General features: G+C 38.7%; 1 protein-coding gene across 1 annotated transcript in view; it reads left to right on the top strand.

Moving 5' to 3' along the window:
• Positions 1-841: 841 nt before the first annotated feature.
• kcng2 (potassium voltage-gated channel, subfamily G, member 2) overlaps positions 842-24,816 on the top strand; it is a 35,654-nt gene continuing 11,679 nt past the window's right edge. Inside the window, exon 1 of the mRNA XM_067412171.1 lies at positions 842-1,645. Within this exon, the coding sequence (XP_067268272.1) occupies positions 842-1,645 (804 nt within the window). The remainder of the gene's footprint in view (positions 1,646-24,816) is intronic.

The following is a 24,816-nucleotide window of genomic DNA, read 5'->3' as shown; positions in this document are numbered from 1 at the left end:
CAGTGCAGTCAAAACAATAATATTACTGAATATTAAGTGTCCCCAACTAAGCAAGCCAGTGGCGACAGTGGCAAGGAACTCAAACTCCATCAGGTGACAGAAATGGAGTCCATTTGATAGGCTTTTTGTGTTCACATTCTTGTAAACTATTCTAAGTCAGACTTTCAGGGAAAAAGATTAAATAACTGAAAGACTGAAAGAGTTAACTTGGCTGTCTATGCAGTAGAAACACATTTATTTATTTATTTATTTATTTATTTTAAATCTGTGCTGACTAGAGAAAACAGATAAATAGAGCTGTGGCATCTCCTTTTGCCAAAAACACTTCTGCCCTTCTGTCACTCTGACTGTCCATGGGTGGGAATACAAAAATGCTGACATCCGATCTGTAGCTTTAATAAAAGCACTGTAGCTGTCAAAATGACACATTTTGTGTCATCTGTTGGACATTTGCTGACAATAAATAGGGATATCTGGGTGCAGATAACATGAAGAAAAAGTGTACATTGTTCATTCACATATACTACCAACATTGCAACAATACAAAAAAACATAAAAACCCTTTAATTATGTGCAGTGTACAAGGGAGTTTTCCCTTTGTGTTGTAGAGTATATCCAGTGTTTTTTGGATATATCAAGACTAATTAATCTGTTGTTTTCTGTACTAATTTTGTTGTGTTGTGACCCTTGTGCTTGCAACTTGGAAAAGAAACTACTGCATAGCATAAGTCTTTATTAATATCTGCCTCTTTTATCTCACAAAGCTCCACCATGATGACCACCGTGACCTGGTAGACTGTGATTTTGTGGAGTGTACGGCCTGCACAGCCACGTGGCAGAGATGTACCAAGAGGTGGCTTTCCTAGCAGGCAGCACTGATCATCAGTTTACCTCCTTCCACTTTAACCCTTTGGAGAACCCCCATGAAATCAGCAGCAAAAAGGGTGTGTTCTACAAACGCGCGCAACTGCAGTGCAAGCCCGGCGTACAGGAGGACGAGGTTCACCGGAAACGAGGGGCTGGAGTGGACGAGGGTGCTTTAGTTGACCGCACAGCCATCATCAATGTGGGCGGCATTCGTTATCGCATACCATGGTCCACTCTTGAGGAGTTCCCACTGACACGCCTGGGAAAGTTACGTAGCTGCAGCAATGCTGAGGAAATCCTCGACTTATGTGATGACTATGACGCGCACTGCAATGAGTTCTTCTTCGACCGAAGCCCCAGCGCCTTCCGCTCCATTGTCACTTTCCTGGCGGCCGGGAAGCTCCGTCTTCTGCGGGAGATGTGCGCGCTGTCCTTTCAGGAGGAGCTGTTGTATTGGGGTGTGGAGGAGGCCAGCCTGGAGTGGTGCTGCTTGAGAAAACTCCGTCTTCGGCAAGAGGAGCAGCGGGAGAGACTCCGGCAGGAGGAGGAGGAGGTCGAGCTGACCACGCCCCAGTCGTGTGAGGAGGCGCCAGCTGTCGGAAGCCCAGAGGAGGGTCGTCTGGCTGGGTGCATGCACAGCCTCAGAGACATGGTTGAGAACCCTCACTCTGGGATTCCTGGGAAGATCTTTGCCTGCCTCTCGGTGGTGTTTGTGGCCATCACGGCAGTTACACTGTGTGTCAGCACCATGCCTGACCTGAGGGAGGAGGAGGAGAGGGTGAGTGTACACTTAAATGCTCCAGACTAGGGCTTGTGTGACAGAAAAATACTTTCTTCATCAGTATTTTAAGCTAGTTTTCCAGCTGAAAATATCTAAACATCCTTTCAGGCAATATAGAATTTTTTAAAGGATACTCCACCTAAAAACTCTTTCATCATTTGCTTAATGTTGAATGTCCCTAATGTTGTCCCACATGTATATGACTTTCTTTCTCCAGAAGAGCTCAAACAAAGATTTTTAGAAAAATAATATAATGAGTCCATATACACGGCGTTCCAAATTATTATGCAAGAGACAAATCAGTAAGATTTCTGTACAATAAACATTCAGATTTTAGTTTTTCTAACAAAATGTTTGTTCGTTTATTTATCCATGTCTTTTTAGATAACTGGTATCAACCTCAGACAAAATAATTTGCCAGATCTATGGAAACCCTACTTAGAGGTTGTTCCACATTATTAAGCAAGTCACAGTTCTCATGCAATATGGGGAGGAAGAAAGATCTTTCTGAAGATGAAAAGCATGAAATGGTGCAATGTTGTGCAAAAGGCATGAAAAAAACTAATATTGTGTGAAACTGAATGGAGATTATAGAATTATCATAAGATTTTTGCGTGATTTAGAGCACAGCTGAACTCGGTCAGATAAAGGCTTATTGAGGAAAGTTCCTGTCAAAAAAATTAATTGTATTAAAAGGGCAGCTATAAGAAAAAGCCAGTGTTGAGCAGCAAACAGGTATTTGAAGCTGCTGGTGCCTCTGGAGTCTCGAGGAGCTCTCCATGCAGGCTGGCAGTTGTGCGTAAAAATGCATTTCAGCCACTCCAAACCAAACCTCACAAAGAGAAACATTTACAGTGGGTTTAGAAATACATGAAGACTCATTTTTAAATAGTTTTATTCACTGACTAATGCCGTACTACAATGGATGGCCTAAATGGATGGATTTCTGGATGGTTGGTGAATGGCCACCACGTTCCAACAAGACTGTGACGTCAGCAAGGAGCTGGTGGGTGATGATTTGGGCTGAAATACTGGGAAGTGAGATGGAGGGTATTAAAATGACTTTTGCAAGATATGTGGAGTTCATAACTGGCCATTTTCAACTATAAAAAGGAGGATAGTGCACAGTACAACGCACTATTGTACAATGCACTATGCACTATCCCATGCTGCAAAAAAACACCACAGCAATAAAACTGTTCGAAAATGTATTTCTACACCCACTGTAAATGTTTCTCTTTGTTAGGTTTGGTTAGTGGTGTCTAAAATGCATTTTTACGCACAACTGCCAGCCTGCATGGAGAGCTTCTTGAGACTCCAGAGACACCAGCAGCTTCAAATACCTGTTTGCTGCTCAACACTGGCCTTTTTAATAAGCCAGGAACTTTAATTAATAAGCCTTTATATGAACAAGTTCAGCTGTGCTCTAAATCACTCACAAATCTTATGATAATTCGATAATCTCCATTCAGTTTCACACAATATTAGTTGTTTTCATGCCTTTTGCACAACATTGCACCATTTCAGGCTTTTCATCTTCAGAAAGATCTTTCTTCCTCCCCATATTGCATGAGAACTGTGACTTGCTTAATAATGTGGAACAACCTCTAAGAAGGGTTTCCATAGATCTGGCAAATTATTTTGTCTGAGATTGATACCAGTTATCTAAAAAGACATGGATAAATAAACAAACAAACATTTTCTTAGAAAAACTAAAATCTGAATGTTTATTGTACTTAAATCTTACTGATATGTCAACTGCATAATAATATGGAATGCAGTGTAATGCAAGTGAATAGATACCTCAAAGTTAAGGCTTCAAAAAACACAAAGTAAAGATGAACAATCCATACGATACGACCCCTGTATGTGAATCAATAGGGCTTTTCACACTGCGCTTAACTTCAGATTATTGTCATTCTAACACGACTACACCCCTAAGACCTTTGTTCATCTTCAGAATACAAATTAAGATATTTTTGATGAAATCCGATGGCTCAGTGAGACCTCTACAGGAATGACACTGAACCTCTCAGGATCCAGAAAGCTACTAAAGACATTTTTAAAACAATTAATGTGACTACAGTGGTTCTATCTTAATATTATAAAGCAACGAGAATACTTTTTGTGCGCCATTGACTTTTCAACAATATAAAGTGATGGCCGATTTCAAAATACTGCTTTGGCGCTTTACAAATCTTTTCATTCGAATCAGTGGTTTGAAGAACCAGTCACGTGATTTCAGCAGTTTGGCAGTTTGATACGTGATCCGAATCACTGATTCGAAACAAAAGCTTCGAAATTTCATGAAGCAGTGTTTTGAAATCGGCCATCACTAGACATTGTTGAAAAGTCGTTATTATTATTATTTTTTTTTTTTTGTGGTGTTAACCCCGCATTGCGGTGCCAAACTTGTACAATGTGAAACGATGCGGTGTTAGAATGTTACAACTAGATGGTTAACAACCATCTATAGCGTGCCTTATATTCTCACGCTTTGGGCTGTCATGGAAACACCGCACAATGTATAAAAAGTCGTTTCTGCGTATGATAGGAAAAATGTCAAATGGCGATTGAAAACGCAACAATTGGAGTGAAGAGACTGTGATTCTTACCTTTATAGTTCGAAAAGTTCACTCAGAAAAAAACTTGATATTACAGTCAACAATGTGTAATATGAGAACGCACAATACTATGCCTTTATATAAATACGTCACGTGCTGCTTTTGTCCAGTCCGTGACACTGACACCGCAAATATGCATAAAACGACTTTAACTGGGGTTTAGGAATGTGCAGTGTGAAACAGTAGTTTATGAATACCCAATGATAAGCCCTAATGTCTTCTGAAGCTAAATGATAGGTACTTTAACTATAAACTATTATGTATGGCCAACCATCATGTGTGCATTCACTTGTAATGAATGCAAGCATGTTGTGAAACACACTTACAGTACATTACCCTTCTTAACATGCTGATGTCAGCGTATGACAGTTGTCCCGTACACCTGCAATATGGACTCACAGAGGTGGATTATTTTTCTAAAAATCTTCATCCGAAGATTAATTTTTGGGTTGACTATCTCTTTAAATGTCTAAATATTTACTACGGTCAGTGTGGGGACTTATGCAATTTTGCTTCTTAAATAACATATCTCATTGTAAGGATGTTTCTTTACTGTGAAACAAGACTAAAATATGGATTATGAAAAACCTTGTTCTGCTGTGTAATTATTAATGTAAATATCACACCAGGCAGCATCAGCGGTCTGACAGTAAGCTGGAGAGTTTATGTGTGGCTAAGGAATGAATTATTGCATATCTCTAAAGATGTGGGTTGCATCGACATAGATGGTGCAAAACAGATATGTCCCACTCACTTATAGTTTCTGTCAACCTCAGAGTCACACATGGTTATTTTCAGGAGTCTTCCGAGCAGTTTGAATGAGTTTTGACTGTTTTTGGACTTTGAACAGGTCAAACAGAAGTTAGGAAGCTATGAATATGGATGATATATCAGTATAGTGTCTGGGCTGCTTTTATGGTGCTTTTGCATCCTATTTGAAGGTTGAAAGCTCTAGTACTGATTCATTGCTTGGAAAACAAACAACCAGTACATTCTTCAAAATTTCCAACTTGGTGTTCAATGCAAGAAGGAAAATCAAATGGATTTGGACTGACATGACAACTGGACGTTCATTTTTGGGTGAACTATCCCTTTAAATGTTAAACAGAAGACGTTTATACTGGAAATCAAATTTGATTCAGACTACAGTGAACTTGCGTGAACTTTTCACTTAAGAATTTATGCTAAGCAAAACTACAGCAAACATTTTTAAACTAATAAAATGTAAAGTTAATGATATTTCAGTTAAAGTATAGCTACTTAAAAGACCTCTGCGTATAAAAGACCTCTGCGTACAATTGATCAAGTGAATCATTTTCTCTGTAAACAATTCAGTTACACTAGATGTATGTGTGTGTGTGTGCGTGTGTGTGTGTGTGTGTGAGAGAGAGAGAGAGAGAGAGAGAGAGAGAGAGAGTTTCAGTAGCTAGACTGTGTACTGTGGAGGGATATTTTTCTGACAGAAACAGGCATGACAGCCTGGGGGACAGCATCTCAAGTCCAGGGCCCAGTCTCATGAATACCAAATTAGCCATATTCCACAGAACTATTGTAAAAGCCTGGCAGCTGTTCCTCTATCACCAACACACATGTGCTTACTCATTCACTCACTCGCGTACACGCACATACAAACACATGCATGCCAACACTCACTACCACCGCTTTGTTTCATTGTATTCCTGACCTGAGGACATCCCAGTGACTTCTATTGTTTAAAGCTGATTATAATTACTATAGACCAAATCAACCCCTAAAACACTAACACTTTAGTCTTTCAAACGATAGTATTTTCTTTACTTATGAATCAGTTTAGCAATTAAGGACATCTCCAGTGAGCGTTTTTGTCACTTTCAGGGACTATCCCAAACCCTAAAAGAAAACTGAACTTTTAAACTGTTAAACAACAGTATTTCTTTATTTAGAAAATATTTAATAATTTAGTATGTCCCAAAATGCCCCCAAAGGGAGGTTTGGTCAGATTTCGTAAGCTCTGTTTCTGGGACAAAACCCAGTTTGTATAGTTTGTCCTCAAACTATAGATATATAGTACACACTAACACACAAAACTTTTATGCACACATCATGTTAGCGTCATGCTAAGCTAATAATAAACATATCAAAGCTGCCGTTTCTGGAATTACACAAAACATACATAGCACACACAAATACTAGGCCAAGTGGAATCTTTGTGATTAGAATTCGCCATAGCAACACTTTGTTTTTATATTTATACATGTTACATGTACTACTACAATAATAAGAGTAAATCAGGCATAATTACAACATCTAACCTTAAACCTACATATACTTAAAGGTTCTCTAAGTGATCCTGAGCGGAGTAACTTCCTGTTGACGTTCGAAGTGTTGTCAAACAAAACAGAGGCTAGCTAGACCCTCCCTCCGCCTCCTCCTTTTTTTATATGACTTACTACTTATCACTGACTCTGGTGACTGCGCTATCTTAATTTTAATGGACCTTTCAGCTGCATTTGATACAGTTGACCATAATATCCTGATTTCGAGGCTAGAACAATGTGTTGGTATTAAGGGTACTGCATTGGAATGGTTTAAATCCTATTTGGCTGAAAGATCTTTTTCGGTTCATCTTGGAGACTATACCTCCTCAACTGCTGCACTCACATGTGGGGTCCCCCAGGGCTCCATTTTGGGGCCTATTCTGTTCTCCCTGTACATACTCCCATTGGGTTATATTTTTAGGAAATTTGGTATTTCTTTTCATTGCTATGCACATGATCTGCAAATTTATCTGCCCTTGAAACGTAAAGATACCTGTTCTTTAGCACCTCTTTTGCAGTGTTTTGAAGAAATTAAGACCTGGATGGCACTAAATTTCCTTAATTTTAATGAAAAGAAAACCGAAGTGGTGTTGTTTACGCCAGGGGGAACCTGTGAGACAGTAGACCTAAACCTCGGAGAGCTGAATCCATATGTGAAGCCCCATGTAAAAAATTTAGGTGTTGTTATGGATTGTGATTTTAAATTGGATAAACAGATTAATTTAGTAGTTAAATCATGTTTTTTCCAATTGAGACAACTCACCAAGGTGAAACGTTTCCTGTCATCTAAAGACTTTCAAAGAGTTGTGCATATTTTCATTTCAAGCCGCCTTGATTATTGTAACAGCCTTTATTTAGGCATTAGTCAGGCCTCTCTCTCCAGACTGCAAGTGGTCCAGAATGCGGCAGCTCGCCTATTGACGGGCACACGAAAGCGGGAACATATCACTCCCGTTCTTGCGTCTCTTCACTGGCTACCTGTCCATTATAGGATTAATTTTAAAATTTTGGTGCTCGTTTTTAAATCTCTTAATGGTTCGGTGCCAAGTTATTTATCAGATTTGATTAATCTGTATTCTCCGTCACGAGCACTAAGGTCTGCTGACCATTTGCTTTTAGCTGTTCCTAGGGCAAAACTGAAGAGCAGGGGGGACAGAGCCTTTGCAGGGGCGGCCCCGAAGCTCTGGAACAGCTTGCCTCTCTATATCAGAAAGGCTCAAACACTTGAGGTCTTCAAATCTGGCCTTAAAACTTATTTTTATAGTCTGGCTTTCAATGCCATGTGAGAGCTGCTTTCTTTACTGTTTTATTGTGTCTTAAGTGTTTTTTCTTTATGGTGCTGACTGTTTGTATTATTGAATATGTTTTCTTTTTGTATGTACAGCACTTTGATAAACACTTGTTGTTTTAAAAAAGTGCTTTATAAATAAACTTTGACTTGACTTTGACTTGACTCCTCCCCTCCCATCCGTGCTTCCTGAAACAGTCATGAACGCGCATTTAAAGTCATTCTTGTCGGTTATTGGCTGGAGCATGTTTATTATGATTCGTGGTCCAGGCTGCACCAGTTTGTTTTTATTGCTGCTTTCGGAGCTTGTGGCGACTACAGAGGCCGCGTTTTTTACAGTGTGTTCAGAGGACAGGCAGCTAGCTGATAGTGAGTTGATGTTTGCTGTATGTGACAAAAAATGTTTTGGCCTAAAAACGTGTGACACCACTTAGAGGACCTTTAAATAATATTACTGAGTACTTATTTATATAATTACACTGTAACAATGACACCTTAAAATAAAGCAAACTTTGTATCAATAGTACTGGAATTAGTATAAGCGTATACATTTACAGTATAATTCTCCCGCTTTATCCATCATCTTGGATTTATTTTTCAATCAGCTTTTGGTAGTTCTTTCTGCATTTTGGGATTGCCTTTCCTATGAATCATGTAATGCCGCTTTAGAACTTCAGAGCTTATCATGAAGGAGACTTCTGTTGTTTTATATATATTATGCTAATATACTATGCTAATATATTTGCTATATCCTAAGACCTAAACATCACAATTTTTATCTTTGCTTTTTGGTTGGTAACATACAAAGCAGTTTAATATTTTACACATTAAAATTGTAACAGTAGAAGAAACTTTAGTCATAATTGCTGCAGTGAACTTCAGATACACTATTTATAATGTGCTAATCAGCGCCAAAGACACGTAATAATACTAGTAATACGAGCCTATATCTGAAATGCCTTGACTAGTGATAATATTGACATCAGATGTGATTAGAGTTTAAGGGAAAACTCAACATCCACAATGATAATCCTGTGCCCAGGGCTTGTCGTTGCATTTCTCAACCATTCCGAGTTGTGACTAAGAAGTGTTTGTGTACTGGAGCGCAGCCCTCCGCATGACATCAATAAAGACGGCAGAGATTAAAGAGAAAGAGAGAGAGAGAGGTGTCTTCCACAATCAAAGGGCCACACTGAAGAACAGCAGGAGGAATCCAGGGAGCTCTTTATCTTCAAAGAGACAATCAATCACTGCCAGCAATGAATTCTGCTCCAGAACCCCCTCACATACACACTGAAACAGAAATATGAATATCCATGTGAACACATGCATATACAGTCACCAACACTAAACACTCATGCGTGGACACACACACAAACACTTGTCTCTTATGAACCTACAGTTTCTGAGAGGCATATTGTACAGGGCTGTTTTTTTTTTAAAGCACTGCATCTCTGTGCTGTGGGATTGTGTCTTTGGTGAAAATGGCTAATGTATAACCACTGTACTGCCATAAGGCCACTATTAATAATCACCTAACAACACTTTAGTAAGTTTAAAAAGCATCTTACTTAAAGGGTCATGAAACCCCAGAACATATTTTTTGAGCTGTGAACAGATATGTATAGGCTGCACATTATTGAAAACACTAAAGGTACTCAATAATTTTATTTAAAAGTTAAAATTAGTTATTTTTGCATTTTTCAGAGCAATTTCTATCTTCCTGTTTGAAAAGCAAAGTTGGAGCAACGTCACAAAATCTGAAGTCATCGTGTACTACCGGCAAGATCCGGAGTGCTGGTTGGCTCCGAGTAGGGCTGGTCGAACATGCTGACGTCAACGGTTTCTACATTTATTCATGACTTAAAGCTCATTCAATCCAATCACTGCGCTGTAGTATGTGTAAGATTATAATTGCAATATTATGCATGAGGAGTATCACTTCTCTTGCCTCGGTCTCTTGTCATTCAGAGACATATTGTTGGTGCTTGTTTCCTCAGTGCTACAACACAAAAATGCGTTTTTCTGCGACGTGACCAGAGCAGAAGTTTGGTTGCATGTGGATTGTTTTGCTGTAATCTACTAGAACATATGGAAAATATGTTTGCATGAGATCGCATTACAGCGGAGAATTCAAATGTCAAAAAAGTGCTGCTCAGTCACCTCTGCCTGCTCTAGCTGCGTTCAAACACGCTGTATGTTTCCCTCAGCACAACAGCACCTGAGTCTTGTGTTGTTTTTTGCCCACGATGCGGTCAGAACTGGAGTTTGAATACGAACACATGAAAAATACTATTGTTATGTTGCATATGATCGGTTTCAGTGCAGAGCTTCGCATTGTGTTCAACACTAGCCATGTGGCTTATAGCTCATATACAGAATAAAGTATCCGTGTTTAAATTCTCCTGCACCAAACATTAACCAGCATGGTGTATGCACACATATTTCACCAAGTCTTCTTCAAATGAATTATATGTGCAAACTGGACACTGATACAGTGGTGTAGCAAATCTGAACGCGACGACACGATTATTCTAATAGACAAAAGACTGATTTTGAGACTGCAGTGCTTGTAAACGTAATCAAAGTAGCCTATTATTAGCCCTATTAAATATTCTGTTGCATTTCTCCCTTGTGCTTTGGAGTTTGTTGTCATTTTCTCCGTGCTCATATATTCATATTTATTATTCTATATAATGAGTGTGTTGCATGTCTGTGCTTCATTGGTTGTTCTCTCCCCTCTTCTCCCCCTCTACACTCCCACTTTTCCAGAGATTTACACGCCCATTTTAACAAAGTTTTTTGAGCTTTGAGGTATGAATGACCAGGGTAAAACAGGGGGGGTTCATGACCCTTTAATGACTTAATTGTACTGAATTTGCACTTGTAGTGTAATTCAAATCTTAAAAGTATATTTTTTAAAAAACTGTACTTTTGGATAAAAGTGCACTTTGAAATAATGTCAAATTAAAGTTTTACTTTAAATATAATATTGAAAAACATAAGAATTTAAAAATTACTTTAAAGTTAATACAACCCAAATTCCGGAAATGTTGGGATGATAAAATGAAAACTAAAAGATTTTCAAATCACATGAGCCCATATTTTATTTACTGTAGAACATAGATAACAAATGTTTAAATGGAGAAATTTGATACTTTTATCCACTAAATGAGCTCATTTCAAATTTGATGCCTGCTACAGGTCTCAAAAAAGTTGGCATGGGGGCAGCATATGGCTGAAAAAGCAAGACATTTTAAAAAGATTTTGCTGGGAGAACATCTAACAACTAATTAAGTTAATTGATATCAGGTCTGTAACATGATTAGCTATAAAAAGGATGTCTTAGAGAGGCAGAGTCTCTCAGAAGTAAAGATGGGCAGAGCTGTGAAAGAGTGCATAAAAAGATTGTGGAATACTTTAAAAACAATGTTTCTCAACGTCAAATTACAAAGGCTTTACAAATCTCATCATCTACAGTGCATAACATCATCAAAAGATTCAGAGAAACTGGAGAAATCTCTGTGTGTAAGGGACAAGGCCGAAGACCTTTATTGGATGCCCGTGGTCGTTGGGCCCCCTAGATGACACTGCATCACTCATCAGCATGATTGTGTCAATGACATTACTAAATGGGCCCAGGAATACTTCCAGAAACCACTGTCGGTAAACACAATCCGCCGTGCCATCTGCAGATGCCAACTAAAGCTCTATCATGCAAAAAGGAAGCCATATGTGAACATGGTTTAGAAGCGCCGTCATGTCCTGTGGACCAAGGCTCATTTAAGACTGTTTCAAAGTGGAAAAGTGATCTATGGTCAGACGAGTCCAAATTTGACATTTTTGTTGGAAATCACAGACACCGTGTCCTCAGGGCTAAAGACGAGGGAGACCTCCCATGCCTGTGTGCAGTCCAGATCTTTCACCTATGAAAAATACGTCAAACACGATCACAAACTCTTCAGCAGCTGGCAACCTATATCAAGCAAGAATGGGACCAAACACCAAAACTCCAGAAACTCATTACCTCGATTCCCAGACGCTGTTTTGAAAAGAAGAGGAGATGCTACACCATAGTAAACATGCCCCTGTCCCAACTATTTTGAGACCTGTACCCCGCATCAAATTTCAGTCACGTTAATTATTGGTTTACATTCCATCTCCGTTATCATGAAACCCACGACACCCAACAAACACAGCTCCAATCACGACTTCCTCCATCCACCATTTTTTAGCGTTTATAAATGCAGCGCTTAAAGGCGCCGCTGTCGGCGGCTTCTGGGTTCCTATTCCCAGTGTGAATGCAACCAGGAACATGGCCTGGGGGGAGAAATTAGTTATCTTAATGGCTAGTTCTCATAACTATTCGGTGTGAAAGTCCCTATAGTGTACCATATTTTTATTACCTTAGAATGAGCCATTGCTATCTACATACACCGCGGGTCCCCTTACATGTTAAGTCGCCATTTTGTGCCGGCATGTTTCTACAGTAGCTAAATGGACAAACTGCTCTACAGAAGGCGTTTGCTTGACTGGCTACTCTCTTCTGTCTCAGACGACAACATCTGTATCCTGTGTTGGCCACCGTAGTTTCTCTATATTGCAATTCGCAACCACACCGCTAAATGTTGCTAAAATTTACCTTTAAGTTCTGTATAAGTGGGTCAAAAAAACACCCTAAAGTTAGCTAATTGAATAGAATATAAATTTAAACTGTAATACATTCTCATTTAATTGCAGTTAACATGCAATTAAGTGTCCAAAAACATTACATTCAGTTCACACTTAAGAATATTATTTTAAAGTATGTTATTTGTATGTAATAAGAACTTTATTAAAAGTATTGTAAAGTGTACTTCCCGTTAGTATATTAGTACTTGGGGTCAAAATGTCTGAGAAAAATTTGATGCAATGAACCTTACAAACCCTTGGCAAATCCAGCCACTGGTCCTTTTTCATAAGTGCTTATTGTAGCATCCTAATAACTTAAAAACAACTTGGTAGGCAGTCCGTTTGCGTGCCATCTGAGATAACCTCACATGCAACATTACCCTACGCTAATGTCACAATAAGTGTACAAACTGAACTCAAAACCTGACCTAACTCTCAATTCATTCATTATACAACAGCAAACAATTACATTATCACACTAGACACATTATCGGTGGCCTCTGAGGAAACACGCTGTTATCTATAATGAGTTTGTGATGCACTAAAGTGCCTCAATTAGAGAATTAGTTGAGCGACTCAGAGACAGTCTGAAAAGAGAAAACACTTGATGAGTCCTGTGAATAGCTTTTCTCACACAAAAGACAATGATAAATGGCATGTTTTCTGAGCACACCTGATTATTCCACAGATTCAGTGGCCTTTGTGAAACAGAAGTGCACTTAATTGTATTGAATGTACACTTGTGGTGTACTTCACATCTTAAAAATAATTTAAAAAACCCTCTATTTGCACATAATATAATAGTAATGAAATAAAAGGGTACTTATAGCAGACTGACAGGTTAGAAAATAAATCTTTGAATAAAGTCGTTATTTTTGTTTTGTTTTTGCACACAAAAAATATTCTTGTCACTTCATAATATTAAGGTTAAACCACTGTAGTCACGTTGACTATTTTAACAACGTCCTTACTACTTTTCTGGACCATGAATGTGGTAATTTTTTCGCTTTCTATGGGAGATACAAAGCCTCTCCAATTTCATCAAAATATCTTAATTTGTGTTTTGAAGATGAACAAAGGTCTTACGGGTGTGGAACAACATGAGGGTGAGTAATTAAAGCTGCTGTCCTTAACTTTTTTGTGTTCAAAATTTACAAAATTTATATACTGAGTGAGTACATCATGAATACATTTTCCAAACTCTGTTTTTGTCTTATCCTGAATTATTACAGTACATGTATAATAAGTGCTTATATTCGGACTATTTTAGACCGCTCGGGTCGGCACCACTGCAGAGTAGCCCAGTACCTGCGCGACTCGCCATAGACAAACACAGAGGAGTAGCTCCGGCTACAATATTCTTCCACAAGACGCATGCAGTTTTGTTTATTAACCACTAGAGCGCCAAAAGTTACAGACTGCAGCTTTAATGACAGAAATTTCATTTTTGGGTGACCTAACCCTTTAAGTACACTTTAAAATAATGCATTTTGTGATGTCAAATTAGCAGTTTTACTTTAAAGTACATTTTAAATCATTATGTTTTATTAATCTTTTGTCATGCTTTAAGAAGTGCACTTATTTCAGTGTGTTCGCTATACTAAAGTACGCATAAAGATTATAATTTAATGATGAATGTTTAAATATTATTAAAAATATACAAATTACACATGTATCGAAATACATATACCATTTTTCAATACAAGTTTCATTAGAAATGACATTTCAGTGTATTTTAGTTTACCATACATGTTTGTCAGTAGATTCAGCAGTACACTTATTTCAATGCTTTCAATAGAAGTAATTAATAAATATTAATTAAATATATACATACAATTTAATTGCAGATTAAATATTAACCCCCCCTTTCTTAATGTTTGATTTTCTCCCCTTTTGCTATTAAATAAATGGGTTTAAATGAAATAAATTCCAGATTTTCAGCATTGTCTCAGGTTTTTGGACTCAACTGCATATAAATCAATCACAGTTCAGAATTGTTATCAACATTCGTAATGTGAATGTTTTTTTATGTATGTGCTTTTATTGTAGAAGTATTTCAGAATATTGCTTTAGGAGATGTCTTTGCAAAGGCTTTTGGACCCCACTACATGTATATACCATTTACTCCAATCACTGGTCAGGATTGTCATAAACATTCATTATGCAGTTTGTAGTGATCTCTAAGTGCAACCTAGTGTTGAGACTGAAACAGTTATTGACAAAAATAATGATTTTTGCACTCACACACACCTTTATACCACAGGCAACTGGTCCCATCCATCAGAGCTCAAATGCCCCTCTGAGATCCCGAACAGGCTCCGACAAAGAGAAGAGAGCAATATCATAGTTGTCAATCTATTTAGCGTCTAACTGAGCACTTGACCCTGAGTTATGGTGTCTAGCAGCCGCTGGGACTGAGCGAGAGGGTCCAGTGAGAGAAAGGAGGACAGACGGTCTCACAAAACATTTTGCTCTGTGATGTGATTCTAAATGAATATTGACAGAATGACGCAAGTGAAGCAGTTATGTATAGTGAAAATTAAAAATATTGATAATATCATTAAAGCTGGAAGACATAATTACTCCTCTCACTCATCTGTATAGGGTTTTACAGTTAATATATCAAAGCTGTCTGCAACTATAGGACAGGCCAATTGTACTGATGGATTCTGGAGCACCAAAATCCAGCTGAAGCACTCAGACGTGCCCACACACTCAGACAGGAGAGCACTGGAAACATTTGACCCTGACTGAGAGAATGAGATAAAGCAAGAGACATATGAGAGGGCTGTCAAAGATGATTGCCGAATTGCTGCCCGATTTAGAAGGAAATAAAAAGGTGATGATGGACAGAAGGTATTTCATCCTGAGAACCGTTACGCAACCGCAATAAACAGCCTGTACCTGAGGAGATCAGGACAGACAATATATTTATTGTGAAACTGTGCTATTTTTATAATTGTGAATGTAATACATTTAAAGGGGCTCTATGTAAGATTTTTACTTTAATAAAGCATAAAAATTCCCTGATATGTTTGCAGATATTTAAGAAACATGCTAAGTTCACCTACTTGTTTCTCAAAAAAAAAAAAAAAAACAATGCTACAGCCAGATATTCTACTTTGAAAATGTGCGTTCCGTGTCGGAATGTCTGTCTTTGTTTTGGTCTGTGCGAAACCATGTGCTGCCAGTTTATCCAATAGTAGGTTGCCAGTTGGCGGAAAACATTGCGTATTGCAACCATGGAAACCAACAAACAAACTGTGTCAGAGAATCGTAGATTCTACCTGACCTAAAAAGCCTCTGAATCCATCTAAATATCTCTATGAACAACAGCATATTAAAACAGATAAATCAACTCATCAGCTTACAGTGTGTAAGTCTCCTCAGCTTTCATTGTGAATTGCGCTCCCTCTTGTTGCTGGCAACCCACATCTTTGAACGAGGGGGCGGGGCAAACAATATTTTGAATTTGGACTGCAGCACCTATTTTGAACACTGGGTGTCATTCCTACATAGAGCCCCTTTAAATGGAGCAATTATAAAGCCAAACTGAGAGTGAGCATATTTGTTTGGTTTATCACTCCTAGTGGTCAATTTAGAAAAAGCAGTTAAAAACTAGATTTGCTATTATTCATAGCTTTGTAACTAGATTTATTGTTATTATTTGTAGCTTTATTTGAACATTAGGTCATCATATTTACATGGCATTCCCAGGACATGTGATTAGTTATATTTCAATATACAATAGCATTGTCTGGTGAGAATCTTGGAAAGCTGATTATCATTGTATTGTACAAGCATTTCAGATTATAAAGTTATAATAACAATATTTGTCTTTTTTTAATGACACTTTTATGTTGCTGTTTCTAGTATCCTTAAAAGTAGAGTTTGGTTTTCACTAAATGTAAATGTCTTGTTTAAACTAGGAAAGTGTTATTTTGGACTCATTTGTGTACAAAACATTCTTCCAACAGATTTCTGGTTCGTCAACATAGTCTTTGGCAAACTTTAGATGCCAGCCATGTTGTTTTTGGAGAGCATTGGCTTCCTCCTTGATATCCTGCTATGCACTTCATTCACATCCAATGTTTGTCTGATAGTGGACTCATAAACACTAACCTTAGCCAATGCAAGAGAGTCATAGAGCCTATGCTTAGATGTTACCCTGGTGTTTTTTGTGAATATTAAACTTCTAGATTTTGGTCAGATGACCACTTTTAGATTTCTCACATTTTCACACTATTGTAGACTCCAAAATTTTGTGGACATTTCCAGAAATCTCCTTTGACCGAGGCATCCCTTGAGAAAAAGAGAGCTTAATTGTATTGTGTAGTGTATAGTGTATTGTATAGTGCACTTCAAATATTAAAAGAATATCTTTAAAAAAACGGACCTTGCCCATAATATAATATTAAGGACGCCACTTATGTGCACAACTGTTTCTTAACACACTTAGGTATACTTTTAAAAAGTGCACTTTGTATTAATGTCAAATTAAAAGTTTTACTTAAGTACAGTAAAAAATTCTGGGTTAAAAACAACCTTTCACAGTCTCAGGCTACGTTTACAAGTGGGCGGCTATTTTCATAAATGGACATTTCAACCTCTCTAGTTTCAAAAATAACATCGTGCACACATGTCAGTTTTCAGAAAAGTGTTCATTTACACGTACCCATGTATATATGCCGTCAAGAGCATGCCAAACCTGTAGGTGGCGGTGTAACGAGAAGCTCTAGCCAACATAAGCCAATCAGAATCCCGAAAATAGCAAGAATAATACATGAGAAGGGTTTGCACCAACATAAATGCATAAATAGCAACGAATAACAACATAAATAGCAACAAATAACACACGAGAAGAGTTTGCACCAACATAAATGCAACTGCTACTCTGAATGCTTCCATGATCACATGTAAACATAAGTCGCACTTTTGACGTAGGTGCGAGCTCTGGTGCATACTGTGACGTTGGCTGCCTAAACACCCGTTTGTCTCAGTTTACATAGAAATGTGCAAACGAAGATTTTCAAAATTTTCAAAAAAATTATTAATAAATGTTAATTTCCAACATATTTTGGGTTCATTTTTAGCAAGAAATACAGTAATTGTTAAACAATAGTTGAGTTAAATAAAACCACCCAGCAGGTTGGGCAAACATTTAACCCATGCGCTGGGTTTGTCCATTTTCAACCCAGCAATTTTTACAGTGTACATATTAAATCACCATGTTTTGATAATATTCTTTCATGCTTTAAAGAAGTACACTTATTTTGAAGTGTTGACTAATATATTGATCACATTCTGTTATTTGACTGTTATTTGATATTACATTTGTTACGACCCTGTCTTTTCCTTCGTCACCTGGTGGTGGCAGTGTGGCGTTTGTGGTGTAAAGTCCAATTGGATAATTCATGGGTGGAGAGTATAAATAGCCGGCTGATCTACTCAAAGTCAACAGTACTTCCTCTGGTAGAACGGGTTTCTCCAGAGAAGTCGTTTGCTCCAACCTGTTTTCATTTTTGTTCTTCCCAACCTTTCCTACCCACTGGATTCTTATTTTCTTTTGGTTTATTTATTTCCCTAGACATTGTGCTATTTTGTTTGGAACAGATAATTTTGTAATAAACGACATGGCAATTCAAAGAACTCATTTGTGTGTGTGATCCTCTTTATGTTACGGTCAAGAACGAGCTGGCCGTGACATAAATTGGGTGGCTCGTCCGTGATCCTTTGGAGTGGGAAATGTTGGTGAGTATAACTATTTTTGTGAATGGTCACCTTTTTGAATGAGAACTCTGGTTAGGAAGAAGTGTATCCAGCTGGGTTGTGTATACAATCCTTCCGACGGAACACTGGTTGTTGTTTTTGTTTATTATTTTGCCTTTTTTATTTTTGAGGATTATCCTGGGTGGAGATATAAATCTCTGTTGGGGGTACGCTTTCGGACTTTCAGTTTGACTGATCGTCACTGAGTTTAGCGTTTAATGCCGCCCCGAGCCCGGTACATCCTCGAAGATTAGATAGTGATTAGTTAGTGATTATTTTCAGGTAGGAGCTGGAGTTTCTCAGTTCATGGAGGTGAACCTATACAGCAAAATCTGTGAAATAATAATAATTTGTTTTTTAGTGCGCTCTCTTCTTTCCCGCGAACCTGCAACGTGTTTTCGACTTGTGGTAAGTCTTTGAAGTTTTTGTGAATGAGTGCGTTACGTAACGGAATGACGTAAATGAAGCAGTGGCTTATGGGAGTTGTAGTTCTAGTAATCACGAGTGTTCCACGTGCGTGAACCGTTTGTTTGTATTGTCGCATAGGTGTGTGAGAACGAAGATGTCTTCGGTGCTCGAAGATTTCTTTGCGTGTCCCTCAGAATCTTTACTTGAGAGGTGTACAAAGGAGCAATTATTACAAATTGCCGAACGCTTTAGTATCGATCTTACTACTCAAGATAAGAAACTGAAGGAAACGCTTGTGACGACATTAAAACGATCACTCGTTGATAGAGGAGTTTTCGAGGTAAGAACTGAGTCTATTGCTCCCAGTGATTCTTCTGTGTTTTCTCCTTGTGACGTTGAGGTTGAAAGTGAATTGAAATTTCGAAATATGTCACTGCAAGAGAAGCAGCTGTATTTAGATGCGGCGAAAGTCCGTGCTGAGCGTGAGGATCGCGCTATGAGAGAGAGGGAGGTAGAAAGAGAGTTTGCAGCAAGGAAATTAGAGCAATCCGTACGTAAACTCGAACTTGAGTTGGAGAGAGAACGGAAAGATAGAGCGTTTCAGATAAAGAAGTTGGAGTTGGAGTTAGCAGCAAAAAAGCGGAAGCCCCGCAAATTGATATGCCTTTTGTTGAATCGTATTCGTCGGCTGATTATGATCCTGTGTTTGACGTTCACAAGAATGTGAGATTAGTTCCTCCGTTTTCTGAAAAGGAAATGGAGAAATATTTCTATCACTTTGAACGAGTTGCTTTGTCTTTGAAATGGCCAAGGAAGTTTTGGACTTTAATGTTACAGTGTGTTTTCACAGGTAAAGCTCGGGAAGTTTATTCAGCTCTCAGTCTGGAACAGAGTGGTGAGTATGATATAGTGAAAACTGCCGTGTTACATGCATATGAACTTGTGCCTGAGGCATATCGACAAATTTAGGAATTTTAACAAAAATGATGAATGCACTTTTGTTGAATTTGCAAGAGAGAAAGAGACATTATTTGACCGATGGTGTACTTCAATGAAAATCACCACTAAAGAGCAGTTAAGAGAATTGGTGCTCTTGGAGGAGTTTAAACACTGTGTTCCTCATGCTGTAGCTACATATCTTACCGAGCATAAGGTGAGTAAACTTTCAGAAGCTGCTATTATGGCTGATGAGTTTGTTAACCCATCGTGGGTCGTTTGGCTCAGTCAGTTTTAAGAACGAAACGGGTAAGTCTAAGTTTTGTACTCAAGCCAAGACAAAGTCTGTTTCAATGGGGCCAAATATTAAAGCGACAGTAGTTGAGAAGTCAAAGCCTGTATTTTCAAAAGACATGATTTGCTTTTATTGTAAAAAACCTGGCCATAAGATCTCTGATTGTCTTGTTCTTAAGAAAAAAGACTCTCAAAACCTGTTGCTTTGGTTGCTACATCCCCATTCATAAATGATACTTTTGAGGAAAGAGAGAGCCCTTTGTCTCACTGTGGTAAACCTGCTGAGCAGAGTGTTACTGGCTCTGTTGATTATACACCTTTCATCACTGAAGGAACTGTTTCTTTATCTGGTTCAAAGGAGACTGTGTCAGTGTGCATTCTTAGAGATACAGGAACTGCACAGTCATTTCTTCTGGAAGGAATTTTGCCTTTGACTTCTGAAACATCTACTGGAACTCATGTGTTGGTACGGGGTTTTGAGATGGGGTTTGTTAAAGTGCCTTTGCATCGAATCCATCTTTCCTCTGCCATAGTATCTGGTGATGTTGTAGTTGGTGTCCGTGCTGCACTTCCAGTTCCTGGGATTACATTTATTCTGGGAAATGATCTAGCTGGGGGGAATGTTTGGGGTGAGGGTAATGTGGCAGCTTCACCCATAGTAGTATCTGTACCCAGAAAAACTGATGTTGAAATCCATAAAGAATTTTCTGATTTGTTCCCAGCTTGTGCAGTCACTCGATCGATGGCTAACCGTCCATCTGAAAACCAGGATGATGAGGTTTTACTGAATGACACCTTCTTTTCTACTGTTAATACAGGTGAATCTGATGTCTCTAAATGTTCTGAACAAAGTGACTTGAAAGTTTGCTTTTTGCCATCTTCTGATCAGGAAGAGTTTACAGAACTGCAAAACGAATCTGATACATCTGAGGTCCTATCCACTTCTGAAAGCATTGGTACTGAACTTTCTAATGTTGATTGTTCTTTGACTTCTCTTTTACAGATCTCTCGAGAGGAGCTAATTAGAGCACAACAGACTGATGATACACTTAAGTTTTTATTCTTTGCAGCAAGGTCAAATAAGTGGTCTGATCTTCCTTCATTGTATTTCTTTGAAGACGGCCTTCTTTGTAGGAAGGGGACCATGCATAAGGATATGGTGGAACCAAAAATTCAGATTGTAGTTCCTCTGCCATTTAGAGAACCTGTTTTGAAATTGGCTCATGAAAGACTCGCTGGTCATACTGGAGTCCGGAAAACTTATAGTCGTATTATGCAGCAGTTTTATTGGCCTAAAGTAAAACGAGATGTGGCCAAATATATACGATCTTGTCACACATGTCAGATTACCGGTAAACCCAATCAAAAAGTGCCAGTTGCTCCGCTACAGCCCATTCCTGTGGTTTCCAACCCTTTTGAACATCTAGTTATTGACTGTGTCGGTCCTCTGCCACGGTCTAGGGCTGGTCACCATTATCTTTTTACCATCATGTGCCAGACTACCTGTTATCCTGCAGCTTACCCATTGAGATCTATCACCACTAAATCTATTTTGAAAGCCCTCACTAATTTTATGTCTATCTTTGGTATTCCCAAGATTATTCAATCAGATCAAGGTTCAAATTTCATGTCGACGCAGTTCTCAAAAGCTTTGTGTCAACTTCGAGTTACACACAATGTTTCCAGTGCCTACCATCCACAAAGTCAGGGGATTCTTGAAAGGTTTCATCAAACTTTAAAGTCTCTCTTGAGGTCATACTGTGTGGAACTCGATGCAGACTTGGAAGAGGGGCTGCCATGGATGTTATTGGCTATACGTGAAGTAATTCAAGAAAGTTTGGGTTTTAGTCCAAATGAATTGGTGTTTGGTCATCCAGTACGAGGACCTACGGCAGTCTTAGCTGATGAATGGCGTACTACTAAGCCCCCAGACAGTATTGCAGACTATGTTAGTGGATTTCGTTGTAGACTTTGAGGCACGGGCGATAGCTCAAAAGAAATTGGGTAAGTCTCAAACAAAAATGCAACGACTTTTTGATAGGAAGGCTAAGTTTAGGAGTTTTCAGGTAGGTGATCAGGTATTGGCTCTATTATCTCTTCCTACAAATCCATTTCAAGCCAAGTTTATTGGACCTTACAGTGTAGCTAAGCGCCTTTCGGATAATAACTATCTGTTGAATACTCCTGATCGTAGAAGAAAAGTGCAGGTCTGTCACATTAATTTGTTAAAGTCCTATGTTGCTCCGGTAAGTTCTGCTTCTGTCGGCATTGTAACATTATGTGATCCATCTAATTTAGGTCAGTCTGTGGTTCCTTCTCTCTCTTGTAGTAGGAGTGGTGAGTTTTCCAAGGATATAGATGAGGACGGGAATCTTTCTCAAGAAAAAGTAGACGGACGACTTAACAACTCTCAAATTCTTGTTAATTTGTCTTGTCATCTGTCTTATTTGGCTGAGAAAGAGAGAAATGACATCATTGATTTGGTAATGTCCTTTCCTTCACTTTTCCTTGATGTTCCTGGTTGTACTTCCGTCATTGAACATGACATTGATGTTGGAACTTCTTCTCCTGTTAAGCAAAATGCTTATAGGGTTAATCCAGTAAAACGAGAATTGTTACAAAGAGAAGTGAACTATTTACTCACTCACAAATTGGCCGAACCCAGTTTTAGTTCGTGGAGCTCTCCTTGCGTGCTAGTGAACAAACCAGATGGCTCATATCGGTTTTGCACCGATTATCGGAAACTTAATTCCTTAACCAAACCTGACTGTTTCCCATTACCTCGTGTTGACGACTGTGTGGATCATGTTGGCTCTGCCCAATATGTAAGTAAGTTTGATCTCCTGAAGGGGTATTGGCAGGTGCCTCTAACTGCCCGAGCGAAGGAGTTATCTGCATTTGTTACCCCTGATGCTTTCCTGCAGTATACGGTTATGCCTTTTGGGGTCCGCAACGCCCCAGCTACTTTCCAACGTTTGGTAAATCGTATACTGTATGGAATGTCTGGATGCGAGGCATATCTTGACGATGTTGTCTTGTATAGTTCCTCCTGGTCTGAACATAACCAAATAAAAGACTTATTTTTACGTCTAACTGAGGCTAATTTGACCATCAATCTAGCTAAGTCTGAGTTTGGAAAAGCGACTGTTACTTATTTGGGTAAAATAGTTGGAAACGGTTGTGTATCTCCAATCGGTGCTAAAGTCGAAGCCATATGTAGTTTTCCTATCCCTACCAATCGTCGTGAATTGCGTAGATTTCTCGGAATGTTAGGTTACTATCTGAGTTTCTGCCAGAATTTTGCCAGCGTGGTTTCGCCTTTGACTGATCTATTGAGTCCGAAAGTTGTCTTTCAATGGTCTGAGACCTGCCAAAATGCTTTTGAAAATTGTAAGGCTTTATTGGCCAATGCTCCCATTTTGAAAGCTCCAAACTTCGAGAAGTCTTTCCGACTTGCAATTGATGCCAGCGCTTGTGGTGCAGGCGCTGTTCTCTTGCAAGAGGATTCAAGCGGAGTTGAACATCCTGTTAGTTATTATTCTAAGAAATTCACTCATCATCAACAGGTCTACTCAACTATTGAAAAGGAAGCCCTTGCCCTTGTGTTGGCTATACAACATTTCGAAATATATTTGGGTTCAATTGCTGCCCCAATTATTGTTTATACAGATCATAACCCTCTGGTTTTTTTAAATCGCATGAGAAATCGAAACCAACGACTTATGCGGTGGAGTTTAATTTTACAGCCTTTCCACTTGGAAATTCAGCACGTGCCGGGGAAGGATAACATAATCGCCGACGCTCTTTCTAGAACATAATTCCATGATGTCTCTGCGTTTTTTCTCTTCTTTCTTTCTGCGTCTCTAGGGCCCAGAGGTGCTGGAAGATGAGGTGGACTGAGAAGCGCTTTATAAATGGATGGACCATATTTTTGATTTTTGTAATTTTCCACATTTTGCTTTTGTGTTTTTTCCTCTTTCTCTTTGATTCTTTGCAGAATCTTTTTGAGGGAGGTGTTACGACCCTGTCTTTTCCTTCGTCACCTGGTGGTGGCAGTGTGGCGTTTGTGGTGTAAAGTCCAATTGGATAATTCATGGGTGGAGAGTATAAATAGCCGGCTGATCTACTCAACAGTACTTCCTCTGGTAGAACGGGTTTCTCCAGAGAAGTCGTTTGCTCCAACCTGTTTTCATTTTTGTTCTTCCCAACCTTTCCTACCCACTGGATTCTTATTTTCTTTTGGTTTATTTATTTCCCTAGACATTGTGCTATTTTGTTTGGAACAGATAATTTTGTAATAAACGACATGGCAATTCAAAGAACTCATTTGTGTGTGTGTGATCCTCTTTATGTTACGGTCAAGAACGAGTGGCCGTGACACATTTAAATATTTCATATTTTAAATGTACTAGATTGCAATTTCATAGTTATTAAAGATGTGTAATTACAAATTTAAAGGTCCCGTTCTTTGTGATCCCATGTTTCAAACTTTAGTTAGTGTGTAATGTTGTTGTTAGAGTATAAATAAAATCTGTACAATTTTAAAGCTTCAAAGTTCAATGCCAAGCGAGATATTTTATTTAACAGAAGTCGCCTACATCGAACGGCCAGTTTGGACGACATCCCTCTACTTCCTTCTTTAATGACGTCACTAAAACAGTTTTTTGACTAACCTCCGCCCACAGGAATACACAAGAGTTGCGTTTGAAGAGTGTGTTTGTCGCCATGTCGTCGAAACGCTGTTATTTTCATCCCGCAGTCCAATCACCGGGTCTGATTCTGGCTCAGATTGATAGGGTAAAATTAAAGACATGTTTACAATAACACTGAGCGCGTGCATCTCCACGTTATGGTAAGAGGCGTGATCTTTCCGGGCAAGGT

The sequence above is a fragment of the Chanodichthys erythropterus genome, chromosome 15 (assembly GCF_024489055.1).
Source record: "Chanodichthys erythropterus isolate Z2021 chromosome 15, ASM2448905v1, whole genome shotgun sequence".
Taxonomy (NCBI): Eukaryota; Metazoa; Chordata; class Actinopteri; order Cypriniformes; family Xenocyprididae; genus Chanodichthys; species Chanodichthys erythropterus.
This window is presented reverse-complemented; position numbering and strand designations above follow the sequence as displayed.